Here is an 18,421-nt window from a genome sequence, read left to right as displayed (position 1 = left end):
TTTTTTAAAATATCTGTATATATTTAACACAAAATAATGAGAATGAATAGGTTAAGAGGTGGGGTAAAAAAAATTATAAACTTTTTGTTAAAAAATATATTTGGGGGTCGGGTAGTAGAGTGGGGATCGAGTGTAGGGTAGAGGTGAGGTAAGAAAAAGTTTTGAAATTTTTTTAAAAAATAATTTTTTAAGAAAAATTGGAGTGGAAGTTTGGTAAGGGGTGGGGTCGAAGTCACGGTAGGGGTGGGGATAAGAAAAAAGATTAAAATTTTTTCAAAATGAAATTTAAATAATGATTTTTTTATTTTTTTTTGAATGGGTTAGGGTCGGGGAAGGCCAAGGGGGAGGGGAGGGATAGGAGATGAAGTCAAATAATACTTATAAGGTAAAAAATAAAATATGATTTTATAATATTAAATAAAGACATAATTGGAAAAAAAATAAGAAAATCATGATATACCACTAAATTAATGATTACATAAAGTAATGATTTTTATGATTATCAAATCATGAAATTAAATCATATCATATCATACATTTTCAAAAATAATAATTAAAAAAAAAAATCATGTACCATACCATGGAAATCGCCATCTAAACAATGTGTAAGAAAAGTACAGAGAGAGAAAAGAACGAGGGGGAAGAGAGGAAAATTGTGAACAATAAAGCAAAAATAATGTGGAGGGTTGAACAGGTAAAACACACACTAACTACATCACTTCTGTCTAGTTTATTTGGTGGTAGCAAAATAAGCACAGAACAAAACAAAAGAGGAACATGTTATTGCAAAGTTGGAGCTGCCCATCTGCTGCTTCTTTAAGGTTCCCTAACAGACATAATACTTCAATTTACAACAACCAAACTACCAAAATCCTAGTATTTCCATGTCTTAGAAAACCTTTGCCTAAGTTGTTGTGTCTTCGTGGGTTTGCTATAGATGACATTACTGATGTTATCCATAACAAGGTTAGTCAATTCACTTCATAAAAAGTTGGCCTTTTTCAATTCTTGAATCTTGATGTTTTGTGTTTGTTGGTTCTTTTATGTAAAGTTGGAATGTTCTGTTGAATTGTCATTGTTTATGGTGAGAATTTGAGAGTCAGTTTCATAAAGATGATGGAGGACAAATTAGAATTTGAGGGTCAGTTTCATATAGTGCTTTGTTTGTATCTGTGCCTGTAGTTTTTTAGAGTTTCGTGTTTGTTCCGAGGATGTTTGTGACGTCGAATAGATAGTTTATAGTATTGCCCTGTATGGTGTCTTGTTTCTTTTATTATCCAGCGGTGTGTTATCCAATTTTGTTGTTCATTTTTATGCTTTTTGCGGTTATACTATTTAGCTGTCCTAAATCGGGGTCTATCGAAAACAAACTCTTTACTTTATCTGAGGTGGTGGTATGGATGGCGTGCACTTTATCCTTTCCAGAACCCACTTTGTGGGAATACACCGGGTATGTTGTTGTTGTTGTAGTTTCATAAAGATGATTAAATAAGATATAATCTTTTCTTGATAACTTAGTGATAATGTGTGTAAGTTTGTCAAGATGTTTCTTCTTTCTCTTCTTTGAGGTATAAACCCTTGCCAAAGTTGTTGTGTCTTCAAGGGTTTGGTATAGAAGATATTACCGATGTAATCCATAACAAGGTTAGTCACTCTGCTTCTTAGCTTTGGCAAAAAGTTGCAATCTTTTTTCAGTTCTTGGTATTTTTTTATTTTTTAAATTGGGGGTAGGGGAAGGGGAATGGGGGAGGGGATTACAATGTGGGGAATCGAACCCTCGCCAACAAGGTGAGAGTTCAGGTAACTAACCAACTAAGCTACTAAGATTCCCCCAGTTCTTGGTATTTTATTTTTTGTAAGATTTTTTTTTGTTGGCTCATTTGTGTCTTTATGTATCAAGTGGGATAAAGTTCCATTGGGTTGCCATTGTTTATGGTGATAATTGACAGGTCAGTTTCAGATAGATGATTGAATTAACATATAATCTTCTATGCACACAAGTGGCCTAGTGGTTAATAAAGTGGATTGAGAATCATGAGGTCTCAAGTTCAAATCCTAAAGGAGACAAAAGCAGTAGGTGCTTTCTTCTTGTCTGTCTTAGCCTTGGTGGACAGAGTTACCTGTTACCTGATGCTAGCTGGAGATGGTAGCTATCTTGTGGAATTAGTAGAGATGCGAGAAAGTTGAACCGGAGAGGCGGAGACCACGGTTATCAAAAAGAAAATAGATATAATCTTTTCTTGATAACTTACAACTTGTTTGGATGGTTGTTACTTATTGTATTGTTAGTTATTGTAATGTGTGTAAACTTGTCAATTAGATCCCAAATTGATTGTTCACCCCATTTATCCAAGCCTGGGTGGATAGATGTTACTCGTTTGGTGTGCTAGGGGGAACTAGTAGGTACTAGTGGAATTAGTCGAGACGCGTGCAAGCTGGTCCAAACACCACTGATATTAAAACAAACAAACAAACAAACAAAAAGAATCTCAAATTGGTTGGATTTATACTATGTTGTAAAGTTGGTATTTTTATGTATCGATAGGGATAAAATCCAGTTGCATTGTCGTTGTTAATGATGAGACACAATACTTTAACTTACAACGACCCAACAAACAAAATCCTAGTACTTCCTTTTCTTGGAAAATATGGAAGATGTTTTTCTTCCTCTTCTTGGTCCCATAAACCTTTGCTAAGTTGTTATGTCTTCATGGGTTTGGTATAGAAGACATTACTGATGTTTGGTCTGGTTAATCATTAAAGTTGGATTCTTTAAGTACCAATTAATTTATAGTCTTTTCTTGATACTCTACTCTTGCATTCTATCTGAATGGCCCTATTTGTGCAAGATGAAATAGATGCTATGCTCATGATTAGAAGTTGGAAAACCAAGAAAGAATGCAGGTCTTTGCTAAATAGTTATTTTGGAAATAGTTTAATTATCTATCTTCAGTTCAGCATTTGAAAAGGTCACTAGAGTGTTCATATTTGGAGCAGAAACTACAAACTAGTGAAAGTAGGCTAAATTCTTATGTATGTCAGAGCAGACCATGCGCTGGGTTTCTCAACTGATGAATTCTCCATTGAGCAATTGATATGCGATTAGCTCAGATGTCAGGCTGGAACGTTCCAGTGTCTCTCTTTTTGATTATTATGGTAGGAGCTGTGGATGAGCTTTTCTTTTTAAGTACACAGTTCCCGTATATGGCTCAAGGTTTCTCAAACTGAAACATCATTTACAGTGATATATAGACATTTCTCCTATAGATAATTTAGCAAGCTTTTAACCTTGTCTAATGAAATGTATTACTAAAGAAGAAGATAAGTTAGCTATGCTGTGGCCTAAGTACGTTGCTCCGACTCTCCAAGAATTTAGTCAAATCCACGTCTGTTCCTCCATAAATGCACTATTTTTGAAGGATTGGATACACACAATCGACACCTTTTAGCAGTCCGAGCAACATTGGGCCTAACCTGGAAATTATAGTTTGAGAATGAACAGATTATGGTTTCATATGCTTATAAAATCCTCAAATGAAAAAGGGTTGGTCAGGCACTGTAAGACGTGATAGCAACGCTACACCAAAAGAAGCATCATTGTGGAAAGATTTGTCTAAGAAATCATATTGCCATATCAGGGTATTCCTTTAAATTCTGTTAATTTGTTTGAGTCAATACACAGGTTTTGGTCGCAGCAGCTGTATCTGCAGCAATTGGTCAGCTGATGAAACCTTTTACTTCGTCTCTATTTTATGGCAACGAGTTCAATTTCAAGACTGCCTTTCAGGCTGGGGGTTTCCCTTCCACACACTCATCTGTAAGATTTTTATCTATCTTTTTGCAACTTTGTATAACATCACCTATCATTTACACATCAGCTTCCTAAATCAATATTTTACGATAAACTGATGAACGCTTCAATCCCAGATTAGTCTACTACGATAAAAGAAAATTTAGTTATTCACAATAAACCAGCTTTGTTGCCCTTTTCGTTTCAGCTATGTTGCTCGGGCTCTCCAAAAGTATTGTCGTGCTCGTGTCGGATCCTCCAAAAATGCACTACTTTTGGAGGATACGTGCACCCAGTGGCATTTTTGAAGAGTCTGAGCAACATAGCATTTCTGTCTAGTATCTGGTTTAACTTCATCTACTTCTAAATGACAGGCGGTAGTCGCCACGGCCACCGCCCTTGGCTTGGAAAGGTATTTTACTTCTTTTCTATTTTCCCTCTGAAGTAAGTCACACGTGAATTACAACTTGGGAGAAAACATTGCAGTGTTGCAATTAATTCTGTTTTCTTGAATAGTTTCTTTTTTCTAGCTATGAGTGACATTCTATCAGTGTCATAATTGCAGGGGGTTTTCTGATTCGATTTTCGGTTTAGCAGTGGTTTACGCCAGCCTTGTGATGTACGATGCACAGGTATGTGTTGGAAACCTTGAGCATCCCTCCTTTTTTTTTTCTAGCTTCACTTCGAAAAAGATTTGCTTTCAGAGTTTGGACGTTGTTTGACCCACACATTGCAGTATGAGAAAATGCTAGATTTCTTCTTGTGCTAAGATTCAGAGGCAAATTCGAGATATTAAGTTTATGGGTTCTGAATTCCTACGTTGCTCGGATCCTCCAAAAATGCAGCCGCACCCATGTCGGATCTTCCAAAATGCACTACTTTTGGAGGATCCGACACACATCCAGTGACATTCTTTAAGAGTCCGAACAACATAGCTGAATTCTGGGACAGGACAGTTTCCTTTGTTTGGAACAAATAACTTATACTTTTCAAATATGAATTTTTAACACAAATACAAAGTTTGAACTAAAGCCGAACCTGTTACTCGTATTGTAGCTCCGCCGCTGTCTAAGAATGATAGTTCCCCAATCGAAAAAGAAGAGATGAAGAGGTGGAAAAGAATGACGTAATTCTTGGTAGTGCAATTTGATGTTATTTTATCAATATAAATTGGATTTTGGAAACTAAAGTTTCTGATCAGAAGAGGTGTCTAAAATCTTTGTGGCATAACAAGTTTAAACACAGAAGTTGGAGTATAAAATTTAGCAGGAGATGGGAGTAATGTTGGTTGATTTTCTCTCGAGTAGACATTGATCACTGTTTTTGATAACTTTGTGAGCACTCTTCAATGACAAAGATAGATATTAACTTCATGGAATTGGTCAAGGTGCACGCTAGTTAGCTCAAACACCGCGTTTATTTCAAAAAAATAGCCTTGGAAGATAAGCTTACACAGCTAAACATGTGAACCACCACGGTAAATTTTCCACAAACTGGGAAAGTAAAGCCTTAACCTATTCTGGTATAGGGCAGCCCGGTGCACTAAAGCTCCCACTATGCGCACCGAGGAAGGGCCCAACCACAAGGACCTATTGTACGCTTGAGCCCGTGACCTCTTGGTCACATGGCAACAGCTTTACCAGTTACTCCAAGATATGATACTACAAACCCTACAATGACAGGTAGCTTACCATATATCTACCCAACTATGGCTGCAATCCCTTTCTTTCATTCAATATGTATCTAGTACCTTACCATCATATCTGCCCGATTGTGGATCCAATCCGTATATTAATCTAATATTTATAATCCAGTGGTTCTTGTAAGATACACATGGTTTTTGCTATGGTTGTGATGATACAAATCCAACCGCTTGAACATTTTGTTTCATATTATTTATCCTCAAGTTTTACGTCCGTCTACTTTCATTTCAGTTGCTAGTCACGTTTAGGTGCTATCTTACATCCAAAACTCGAACCATATCCTTCACGGCTTCATGCTTCACCAGATCAGCATCATTGCTAATTTAGAATCCAGTCCTGGTTTTGATTTCTAGTTCTATTTTAGGTTTTAAAATTAACCGAAGAATTGCATTGGTAAAAATTTTCAATCACGATAAAGAGTAGGTCGATGTATTCCGTGTGGCATAATACATAAAGATACTTAAGCTTGGCCTCACCTTTCAAGTAAGCACTCCGACTTTGAGTATGCACATCTAGACACCTCTACTCGCCAGTTGAGCACTCCAAGTGTCCATGAGACAAAGTGGAAACGAGTTGGATGTTTAGTTGTCAGTTGAGACCAAGTTGAGGTATCTAGATGTGCACTCTCAAAAGTTGGAGCGCTTACTTGTCAGCTTAGGCCAAATTTGGGTGCTTGTTTATTTATTTATCTGTTTTATACTTTTTCTCGCTTTATACACCTGGTTCACCACCAATATTTTTCTTCTGTAGGGAGTCCGTAGGGAAGTAGGCATTCATGCAAAAGTGTTCAATAAAGCTTTGTACAGAAATCAAATAAACTCAGTTCCATCTACTAACGAACTTGATGGTTTGACGGATTCTATACAAGAGAAATTATCCACAGGCATAGAGAGCACTGATCCTCAATTATCAGAGGAATCAAGTCTGTTTCAACAGAGGTCAAAGAATGCTACTATATTACTTAAACCTGATGAGAGAAGTGCTTCATCGTCTAGTTTTGCTCCGTTGAAAGAACAGGTTGGTCATACAGAGGTTGAAGTCATTGCTGGTGCATTGCTTGGATTCTTTGTAAGCTTGGCAGTAAGTTTAACGTGACCTCCTCAGTCCTTAGTGTATACTTCACGTTATTTTTGGCCTATGAGGTACCATAGAAAATCTGTACTCGCGTTATTTTTTGGCCTATGAAATACCACAGAAAATCTGTATACGACGTAATTACAATGTAAAATGCAACTAAAATCCTTCTATAAATTGAGATGTCAAGAAAATTTTCATTAGCTTGCCTTCATGAGACCTATCTTTTCGTGCAGAACTTTGGGTGAATTTGGTTTCCATAACTTTGATGTCAATCTAGATAGTAGCACTAGATGGATGGTTTGAATTGACTTCGGTATAGAAAACACAAATTATATTTTCTTGCACACATGCTTCGTTTTTCTCTCCTTTTTGCCGAGGGTCTATCGAAAACAACCTCTCTCTACCCCTCAAGGGTAGAGGTAAGGTCGTGTACATCTTACCTTCCACAGTCTCCACTTGTGAGATTATACTGGCTATGTTGTTGTTGTTACAAAAAGCACGATCCACCTATTGACTTACCTGGATGGGGTCAATGGGCGATCAAGAAAACCTATGGCCTAGGCTAGTGACCTCCATTACACTTGGGAGGGTGCCAAACTAAGGTCGGCTCTAGTGGTCGAGCCTACGTCACAATTTATGATAGTGGGAGCCTGCGTTCTCGCAGCCCCTATATGATACTGAATCTAAAAAGGAAGAAAACACAATCCTTCCGCGATTTTTGGGTCATGTTTATGCTGGTGCTTTGGAGATGCTTGGAGGTGAGTGGAGTACCGCTGGCATATATCAGAGCAATTAAGGATATGTATGATGGAGCGAAAACTCAGGTGAGGACGGCGGGAGGAGACTTAGAGCATTTCACTGTCTTGACAGGATTGCATCAGGGATCTACTCTTAGTCCCTTTTTATTTGCGTTGGTGATGGATGTGTTGACGCGGCGTATTCAAGGGGAGGTGCCTTGGTGTATGTTTTTTGCAGACGATGTAGTTCTGATAGATGAGACTCGAGGGGGTGTGAATGACAAATTAGAGGTGTGGAGGCAAACTCTTGAGTCTAAAGGGTTCAAGGTGAGCAGAAGCAAGACAGAGTATGTGGAATGCAAGTTTAATGACGTGAGGCGGGAGAATGAGGTAGTAGTGAAGCTGGAATCACAGGAGGTATGTAAGAGGGATAGTTTCAAGTATCTCGGATTCGTGATTCAGAGTAACGGTGAGATTGACGAGGATGTCTCGCACCGTATTGGGGCGGGATAGATGAAGTGGAAGCTCGCGTCGGGGGTGTTGTGTGATAAGAAGGTGCCGCCCAATCTGAAAGGCAAATTCTACAGGGTGGTAGTCCGTCCGGCCATGTTGTATGGAGCGGAGTGTTGGCCAGTTAAGAACTCCCACATCCAAAAAATGAAGGTGGCAGAAATGCAGATGTTGCGCTGGATGTGTGGGCTGACTAGAGGGGATAGAGTTCGGAATGAGACTATCCGGGAGAAGGTTGGTGTGACTCCAGTGGAGTGCAAGATGCGGGAAGCCCGATTGAGATGGTTCGGACACGTGAAGAGGAGGGGCATGGATGCTCCGGTTCGTAGGTGTGAGAGGCTAGCGTTGGATGGTTTTAGGCGGGGTAGGGGTAGGCCGAAGAAGTACTGGGGTGAGGTGATTAGGCGGGACATGGAGCAGTTACAGCTCACCGAGGACATGACCCTAGATAGGAAGGTCTGGAGGACGCGAATTAGGGCAGAAGACTAGGGCCGGTTTGGGCCGCTAGTGTAGGGATTTACCTGGTGGGGGTTTTATTCTTGTTATGATTTCGTGTTCCATGTTTTATTACGAATCTGTGTGCTTTCCTCTGTTTTCTAATACTTATGGGTGCAGTATTTATGTTATGTAATCTAGTTCTGTGCTTTACTATGAGTTTGTGTGGTATCTTGTGACTTGAGCCGGGGGTCTATCGAAAACAACCTTTCTACTTCTTTAGAGGTAGAGGTATGGACTGCGTACATCTTACCCCCCCCCCCAGACCCCACTAGGTGGGAATACACTGGGTTTGTTGTTGTTGTTGTTTATGCTGGTGCTGGCTCTTCTCTGTATAATCTGAATCATAAAACTGATCTCTTTCTCTCATCTTGTTGAATAATACATAGGTGAATTGGGTTTCTTCACAGATGCTTTGTACATCAGACTGTCTTTTTTTTTTTTTTGAGAAAAGGCATCGTTTCCATCCTAAACTATACAAGAAAAGTCTAAGCCACACCTAAACTATCTAAGTGGCCTATTACATACCTAAATTATATAAAAGTAATATTTTTTACACCCTGTAAAGCATTATACCACTTGTATGTGGTGTGGTGTTGCACACGCGCCTGCCACATCAGCGCCATGTCAGCATAATACGAAAAAAATAAAAAAAAATATTTTCATAATTTTTCTTTTTTCTTTTTGGCAAAATGACCTTCTGATCCCTGTACTATGTCGTTTTTCTAAGTTGAACACTTCTACCTACATGTTTGTCATCTGAACCCCTGAACCCACTAAAAAACAATATTTTAAACCCTTTTTACACACACTCTCGTCCACGTCAGCTGCCATGTCTGCCACGCCTAATACGTCATCTGCCACGTCATTTAAAAAAAGTATTACATTAAATTCCAAGTCATTTTTAAAATGCTACATAACAAATTAAATATTAAAATTAATTTAATTAAATAAGAAAAATTTATAAATTGTAGAAAAATTTGAATAATGATGTTTTTATTTTTGCTCACAAATTAAACATCAAATCCATTCCAAATAATTAAAATTCTTCTCCAACTAATTTAAATTTTTAACTATAAATTCATATATACAAACATGATGAATTTTTTTATTTTTAAATTTGAATATTTTTAACAAATTCACAAAAGGTTTAATTTTTTCAAGCGAAATTCACTAATTTTTTTCAATATTCACTATTACTCACTTTCAATTTAAATTTAAATTTTAATCCCCAAAAAATAAAAAGATTTCAAATTTAAATTTTAATTAAAAAATGAAAAGAATTGAATTGAGAGGAAAAATTAAAATAAAAAATAAAAAGTGAACGTGGGGAGGGGGAGGGGAGGGGCTGGAAAGTGTTGGGGTGAGGTGGAGGGCTGGGGGGAACGGGGCTAGGGGTGGCCTGGGGAGGGGCTGGACGGGGCTGGTGGGGTGTGGGGGTTTGGGGACGGGCTGGACGGGGCTAGTGGGGTGTGGGGGGTTGGGGACGAGCTGGGGTGGGAGTGGGGAAGGGCTGGACAGGTGTTGGGGTGGGGTGGAGGGGCTGGGGTGGGATAGGCTAGGTGGGGGGTTGGGGGTGGGGACGGGCTGGGTGGAGTGGGGAAGGATTTTTTTTTAAAAAAAAAATATTATTTTTAAAAATATTTTTAAATTAAAAAAGATCCTTTTTTTAATTTTAATATTTTTTATTTTTTAAAAAATTATTTTATGGAAAGGGGTTGGGGGGGGGGTGGGGGTGGGGACGAGCTAGGGTGGAGTGGGGAAGGGTTTTTTTTAAAAAAAAAATTATTATTTTTATATTTTAAAAAAATTAATAAAGATGGAGGAAAAAAAAGATTCTTTTTTTAAAAAAAAATTAATTTTAATATTTTTAGTTTTTTTAATTATTTTAATGTAAAATGGGCCAAAACTTGACCTCCACTCGCACCCCAGGCGAGTGACTACACTCTCCTTGTCCTAGTCACCATTTCAATGCCACATAGGCGAGGTCAACGGTCAAAGGGTGCAAAATGTTGCTTTTTAATGGGTTCAAGGGTCCAGATGACAAACATATAAGTGGAAGTGTCCAACTTATAAAACCAACATAGTACAGGGGTCCAGAAGTTTATTTTGTCTTTCTTTTTAATTTAAACATATGCACACACAAAAACCTTCATTTTTTGGATGAATTAACAACACACACTCACAAAAGAGAAAAGAAGGGATTAAAGTAAGAAAATCAAAGCCAAAAAGATTAGTTGGCACAGGTAAACACTAAAGAAGATAGCAAATAAAGAAAAAATTTCAAAGAGAGAAGCAAAATGTTGAACACTGAAAATCAAAATGCTCCCAATGGGATTAGGAAGGCATTGAAAAACAAAATGCTCTCAGTGGCATAATTTATTATTCAATAGATAATTTTAGAAATCAATTATACAAAATCTAGTGGGATTATAAAGGCACTCTCGTCAAGTGTTTGATGAAGTGTGACAAAAAATTTTGAAATTTGCCCGTTTAAATAGCAAATTCAATTTGATTTTGTTCATGCTGAAATTGACATTGATTCTATGAAGGTGGAGGATGGGGTGTGAAGAAATTGCTTATTTGGGGGGTGGGGGTGACGAAGAAGATGTGTTGGTTGGGATGGGGGTGATGAAGAAGAAGATGTTTCGATGAAGGTGAAGGATGGGGTGTAAAGAAATTGCTTATTTGGGGGTGGGAGAGGAGTTTGGGGGTGGGGGTGATGAAGAAGATGTGTTGGTTGGGGTGAAATCATGAAGAAGAATATGTTTGGGGTAGGGGTGATGAAGAAGAAGATGTTTGGGGGTGGGAGAGGGAAATTTTTAATTTTTAACTATTTTTTTCGTTATTTTTTTATTTAGACGTGTCTTTTTTAATTTAAATAATTTTTTTTTTCACGTTAGATTTAGAGGGTAAAAAATATCATTTTTAAGTAGTTTAGGTGTGTAATAGGTCACTTATATAGTTTAGGTGTGACTTAGACTTTTCTTGTATAGCTTAGGGTGTAAATGATGTCCTTTCCCTTTCTTTTTTACTATCTTCGTTTTATAATAAATGAATTGTTGAATTTTGACACACAGATTAAGAAAAAAGCATTAAAGGCATAAATTTAACATAACTTTTCATTTTTACTCCAAAAAAAGAAAAAATTGACTTTGTAATACCTATTCAAAGTTAATTGGTTGTAAAAAAAAAATTCAATGATTTATTTATTTTGAAACACCAATAAATACTCTAATAATTTACTTATTTCGAAATGGAGGGAGTATGAATAGTGACTATTCATCGTGATAAGAGTTTTAACTTTTATATTGTGACAGTGCAACCGTTTTTTTTTTTTCTTTGGCACTATCATATTATCTAAGAGATTATCATAAGTTACTATCAATAATATATATTTAGTAACTTGAAAATAAGGTGACTAAAGTCGTTATGACAAGTTAAAGTCTGTGATGCCTTACATGTTCTGGGCTGCACGCTCGGCGCTCGCTACAACCTTGACCTACAGGCCTGGGTAATCTTTGAAATTCCATCACGATGGGAATAGATCATTGTAATTGTTGATTTTCAACAAGGACTTGCTAGTAAACATGAGTCATCAGCTCGTGTTGGCTATGTCCTGTCCTTTGTACACATCGCCATAGTTTGAAGAAATTGTTTTCAGCAGTTTTACATTATCAATTGAGAAAATGAACAAGACAGTAAAGTATATTTTGCATTCAATTCTTTGAGACATAAAGCAATGATTTTTCCAATAATATGAAGTCACATCTATGAAAAGTCTTCAAAAGTGTCTTTCCTTGCCTAAATATAAAAGAATAAAAGTTATACAAGTACTTCCCTAATAATTATTCCTCATAAAAAGCATCTACCAAACATGGTGATGTCTCCACTGTGCTATTAGAGAACACTCATCTTGAAATATATTACATTAGGATTAATTGAGAAAGCCGTCATTTTTTGACCCAGTAAATGCAACTGTCAATGTACAATGTTAAATCCTAAAGTATAAAATACAAAAGATAATACTAATCAGTCAAAGTAAAGGATACTTTTGCATTCAAATTTTTGAGAGCTAAAGCAACACTTTCCCAATATATGAGTAAGTCTTCACAAGTGCCAATATATGATGTACATAGTGACTATGGTTAGTGACTACAAAATTTAACTTAGTGTAAAAGACATTTTTCAAAATTCAATCAAGCTGGAATGAGCACCATGAGGTCTCAGGTACTAAGTGATTTCTTTTATCTGTTCTAACCTTGGTGAACAGAGTTACGTGGTACCTGTGACCGGTGAGAGATAGCAAGTATCCTGTGGATTTAATCGAAGTGTGCACAAATTGACCCGAACACCACGATTATCCCAAAATAAAAAAATTTTGCATTGTCAAATTATTATAGATAACTATTAATAATAAATGGAATTACTGCTCCTTTTAACATTTTTTACAATGTCAATGTGATAGCAATAACATATTCAATATAATATCATAGTTCTGGCAAAAGAGGTATCGAAACCTAATTTCTTCCTTTGTGAGGGAGAGAGATTGTTTCGATGAGACTCTCGACTTTTTACACCATTAATCTTTTTACATCATCAATGCATGTAAGTTAAATCCTAAAGTATAAAATAGAAAAGAAAATTGAAATGAATATGACAAAGCAAAGTACATTTTGCATTCAAATTCTTTGAGAACTAAATGTATACACTTTTTCCATATATGAAGTTGACATCTATGAATTTTCTCACAGATCACAAGTGTCTTTCCTCGCCAAAAAGAAGGATAAAACGTGCAACCATTAACAAACTAACTAGAAAGGAAAAAACACTTCATCCCCACTTGTCTCCCAATAGATTATATTCAACATAAATGATCATCATCAACTATATTGTATAACTTTATCAACTTCTTTGACTAATTCAAAGCATCAAATACCATTCTATCTCTCCTATAGTCATCAATCTACTAATCAATTATAGGTTTAAGATTCGCAAAAAAGTGATAGTTCTCAAGTTTTTTAATCATTATTTCTAAATTTTAAGTTCATAATACAAAGTATAAACTATTAGATAAAATGGTTACATATTCTAAAATCATTTACTTACGATGATGGTGGTGAAATGAATCAGATTCTAAATATGAGAAAGAAATTTATGACGAAGCGCTTTCTCCTTAAATAAATTTTGTACAAGAAGAATTCAAACTAATCGAGAACGCAATGCAGCTATTAAATACCGATGGAAAATCAAAAAGCAGTACAAAATAACAGAAAAGATCGAAAAAATAAATTAGAGAAAGCAAAGGATATTTTTGGATTCAATTCTTTAAGCAATAAAGCAACATTTTTCCAATATAGTACAATTCACATCTATGAAAGTTTTCTCAAGTGTCTTTACTTGCAAAAGAAAAAAAAAAGCCATACACACCAACTACCTACCTATTGATTATTCCTCATAAATATCATCTACCTTACTGTTGAACTTTAGTAACTTCTTTGACTTACAAAAGTTCATCAAAAAGTACCATCCAATCCCTCCAATAGTCATCAATCCACTAATCAAATACACAAGTTTTTTTGCTATAACCATGATGAACACCAAGAAACCACATGGAATCAAACACATAATCACCAAAAGTGGCAATCTCATTGGCACCCTATAAGGCCTTTTAATCAATGGGAATTTCCTCCTCAACCAAAGAAATGATGCAAATTCCAAAAGCATACCTAAACTATACAAGAAATTAGCTGATGAAATTATATCTTGAAAATCCATATAAGACATTCCAAGTGAAATCGAAGTTGACAAGACGATCCCAACCCATGGTGTATTAAACCATTTTGACCTTAGTCCAAAAAACTTTGGTAAAAATCCAATTTCAGCCATACCCAAAATTTGAAATGCTGAACTACTCAATTGAGCTTCAAATAATCCAATAGCTGATAAAACAGCTCCAATTTCGATCCAAAATTTTAACCACCTCCCGGAGATCATCTCCGCAGCATTAGCCATAAACCCCGTGTCCCAATCGCGCTGGTCTACCGCGATCGCGCCCGTAACAGCCATAAGTGGAATAATATATCCCAAACAAGTAAACACCACACTAGAAAAAAGTGCTAAAGGAAATGTCTTTCTTGGATTTTCAACTTCACCTGCCATAGTACTAACATTATCCCAAAAATTCAAATTCCAAAAAAGGGTATTGAAAAATAAGTTCCAATCTTTTTTAACACCCTCTTGTCCTAAACTTAACCACCTATGAGGATGTATCTTGGGAATAGCAATAAATGACATTATAATAAAAGGTGCTAATGATACAACTCCAAGTGCAACAGCAACATAACCAACTATAGTTAAACCAGTATAGTTAACAAATGACAAAAACAAAGTTGAACCAAGAATAGCCAACTTTCTTGGAACACCAGAACCAAGTATAGGGAAAATCTTTTCAAGATAACTAATACACAAGACAGGGAAAGAAGCAATGTTTATGACACCAGTAAGGAACTTCCAAGTACCCATTAAAGAACCAGCAAAGGGACCAAAAGCTTTATCAGCCCATATAACAAAGCCACCATTACCAGGAAAAGTTGTTGAAAGTTCAGCTGTGATAATTGCTTCAGGTACACTCCATATAAATGGAAAAACAAGAAAGCCAAGAATTGCTAGTAATGGACCAGCTGCTTTAACTGCTGGCTCTTCACCATATGGACCACCAGCAACTTCAAAGTATATGAGGAAGATTAGTGGTATGAGGGTGAGTTTGTGGTTCTTTTGGGTGGTGGTTGGGGTGGTTGTTGGTAGAAGTTCTTGGGTGGTTTGAGGTGGTTCTTTGGTGGATGCTGTCATGGTGGGGGTGGTGAGATGTGATTCAAGATTTTGTAGTTCAATCTTTTGTATCATTTGATTTGGTTTCTTGAGGTGGCTGGAATGGTTGAATATGGTGGAATGGTTGAATAATCAAGTCTCTTGCAAGCTGGACTAGCAATATAATAATTGTGGAATAATCTTTAGTAGGTATTCCTATCAAGTAATAATGCTTATATTATGGCTTAAAATTAATCTTAAAAAAAGACAATTAATATTACAGATAAAATAGAAAAAAAATTATATTTTTTTAATATGTCAAAAATAATAAGTAAAAGTAGAAATATAATTAAAAAATTAGTGTAAGTAAAAGCAAATAGGAATATGTCGTATCAGCACATTAGCTTTCACATAACAATAATAATAATAATAATATATTCAGTGTAATTTTACAATTAAAGTTCGAAAAGGATATTAGCTTTCACATAACAATAATAATAATAATAATATATTCAGTGTAATTTTACAATTAAAGTTCGAAAAGGATAAAGTGTATTCAGATCTTATTCCTAATTCTTAGTGACAGAGTTCATTTTTGATAATTCACTTTTACTTATTCACTTTAAAATAATTTTAAGTAGTATTTACATATTTCATCTTTACTTGTCTACTTTAAACTTTGCACGCTCATTAAAAAATAATGATTAATGTAAGTATTTTATCACAATATTCATACTCATTAATGTGAGGGGAGTCTTGTTGTAACTCATAAAGTTATTCTTATGTGACTAAAAAGTCACAAGTTCAAGTCATAAAAATAGCTTTTTAGAAATATATCGTATGTCTAGATATAATAAATTCATATGGTTCCATCATCTCCAAAACCAACATAAAAAAATCTTTAATACTCTAGACTGCCCATCTTTTTTTAACTTATGTTAATTAACGTATAATCTTAAATTATAAAAAGAAAAATATTGTTTTACTCCCTCTATTTATTTTTATTTATTACCTTTTGACATGACACATCTATTAAGAGAACAAGGATTGGTATAATAACTTTATCATATTGCTCTTGTTAATTTGTGTTTCGTGATAGATATTGAAAAATAATTTAGAGTATAAGTATTAATACTGAAGATAAAACATGAGAAAAAAAAATAATTTTAAGGGTCAAACACGAAAAAAAATTATCTTTTTTTAATTTATCAAAAATAATAAATAAAATTAAAAATAAATTATAAAAATAATGATAAGTAAAGCGAATGATAAAAAAATTATTTAATGATATGATTACATAAAATATAGATTTTCAGGGAGTATCATTTAATGATATGATTACATAAAATATGATTTTCAAAGTAGATCGAGTATCACGTAACTGTATCTATGAAGATTGCGAAATGAATCTTCACTGAAATTTGAACATCCACGTCTTGCAATAAATATGCAAGAGGCCAATTATTACTATTCCCTCGATATTTTATTAAAAATAAATACTTCCTTCATTTCATATCAATTGACTTTGTAGATTTGACATATTTATTAAAAAAAAATATTTATTAAGAATTTATTTTATTAAATTAATTTTATTAATTATACTTTAAAAATATAAATTTAAATATATTCAACTTGTTTAGTCATTTAATGATAAAAATATTATTAGAAGAACATATTAAAATTTTTTTGATTTTATTAATGGGACAACTAATTTAAAATAAATATTTTTAGAAAGAAGGTTAACTAAAATGAAACGAAAGAGGTATCTAATAATATCAATTTAATTTAAAAATTTAATAAATAATATATTATTTTATAATTACTATTAAATATTATTAATTATTTAATATATTTTTAAAAATATATTAAATTTGTTATATTTAAAAAATAATATAATAAAATTATTCTATTATTTATTATTCTAAAAATGTAAAAATTGATACCTAATTAATAATGGACAAATAAAAATTGTTATCAAGTGGACTATGACCTAAGATGACTAATAACTTGTTCACATTATTCATTAATTATTACTATGTTCAATGATACTATTAAGATATATAAAATAGTAAATGTTTTTTTTATTCCATTTAATAATTTGCCAAAAAGCTTGACACGTATGTCAAATGACAAAAACGATCCCTTGGTATTACCGTATTAGTTAGTTGGTAGGTCGAATATGATTCTTGAAATATATTCTTCAAATTTTTAGCTAGCTTTTAATATACATTTCTAAGAATTTTTTGACAAGTTATTTTTAGGTGAAGTTTGAGATAAAGTTGTATCGTGTGTTTAGTAATTTTTTTAAGAAATATAATTTATATTCATAAATTTTAAAAATTATTAAAACTATTCATAACATTGTATCAATAATATTGAATAATAAAGAAAAAAGATACTTTTTTTGTCCCAAATTTTCTAATTTGATATCCCATTTTACTTATCTTTTTTTATTAATCAAGAAAACATCATTTTTTTTTTTATGTTTTATCCTTTGCATTAATTTTTTTTAAAAAAAATTAAAATGTAAACATCATTTAATAGGGATACTATGGTAAACTAGTCATGTTATTTATTATTTTTTAAATTAATGTGTCATTTCAATTTGGGACTGACGAAGTAAACAACTTGTATTAAAATTATTGTTAGGTACGAAATTCGAAAAAGAATAGCACCAATGATGCTGAATATCAAATAATTATACGAAAAAATATTATCATTATATTTTTATTATAGTCATAATCCTTCGTTATATTATTTTATATTTCCAATAAACTGTTATGATTTTATTTTTTTTTGTAATATTTGCTATGGGGTTCAATTTGGTTGTGTACTGCCTCAATTGGAGCCTTCGTGTTAATTTTCCGCTCAATTTTTTTTATTATAATTATCAAGTGGACTATGACGTAAGAAGAGTAATAACTTGTTCACATTATTCATTAATTATTGATATCTGTGAGGAAACAGTATCTTCAATAATACTAAGATATATAAATTATGTTTTTTTTTTGTTTCATTTAATAATTGGCTAAAAAGCATGACACGTATGCCAAATGACAAAAATGATCCTTGGTAGGTTGAATATGATCCTTGAAATATATTCTTCATAGTTTTAGTCTCCTAAGTTTGTTAAATATGATTATTATTTTTTTGCGTTTATCAAATATTTAACAAATTCTGGCTCTTCAAATTTCTACTCTCCTAAGTTTGTTAAATATGATTATTATTTTTTGGGGTTTGTTTATCAAATATTTAACAATTTCTGACTACTAAATTTTATGAGAATGTGAAAAAAAGAA

General features: G+C 34.0%; 2 protein-coding genes and 1 non-coding gene across 4 annotated transcripts; 2 read left to right on the top strand and 1 right to left on the bottom strand.

Annotated features, from left to right (window-relative positions):
• The first annotated feature begins 567 nt into the window (after positions 1-567).
• LOC107873754 lies at positions 568-6,770 on the top strand. 2 transcript variants are annotated; one of them, XM_016720708.2, is made up of 5 exons: positions 568-694; positions 3,683-3,817; positions 4,165-4,202; positions 4,356-4,422; positions 6,244-6,770. In XM_016720708.2, the coding sequence occupies exons 1-5, from the start codon at positions 602-604 to the stop codon at positions 6,586-6,588; spliced, it is 678 nt and encodes a 225-aa protein (XP_016576194.1). In that variant the 5' UTR covers positions 568-601; the 3' UTR covers positions 6,589-6,770. The 2 variants fall into 2 exon arrangements, with proteins under 2 accessions (XP_016576194.1, XP_016576193.2); XM_016720707.2 differs by having other exon boundaries at positions 606-966.
• A 311-nt stretch (positions 6,771-7,081) lies between these two features.
• Positions 7,082-7,241, top strand: LOC124892088. The gene has a single exon (XR_007050064.1). It is a non-coding gene; the product is annotated as a U1 spliceosomal RNA (small nuclear RNA).
• A 6,363-nt stretch (positions 7,242-13,604) lies between these two features.
• On the bottom strand, positions 13,605-15,361 carry LOC107873767 (probable polyamine transporter At3g13620). Its single transcript, XM_016720715.2, has one exon. It carries the CDS (start codon positions 15,216-15,218, stop codon positions 13,761-13,763), a length of 1,458 nt encoding a protein of 485 aa, XP_016576201.1. The 5' UTR covers positions 15,219-15,361; the 3' UTR covers positions 13,605-13,760.
• Positions 15,362-18,421: the final 3,060 nt, after the last annotated feature.

This window comes from Capsicum annuum, chromosome 1 (assembly GCF_002878395.1).
Source record: "Capsicum annuum cultivar UCD-10X-F1 chromosome 1, UCD10Xv1.1, whole genome shotgun sequence".
Classification (NCBI taxonomy): Eukaryota; Viridiplantae; Streptophyta; class Magnoliopsida; order Solanales; family Solanaceae; genus Capsicum; species Capsicum annuum.
The sequence above is the reverse complement of the archived record's forward strand: the minus strand, read 5'-3'. Positions and strand labels throughout refer to the sequence as shown.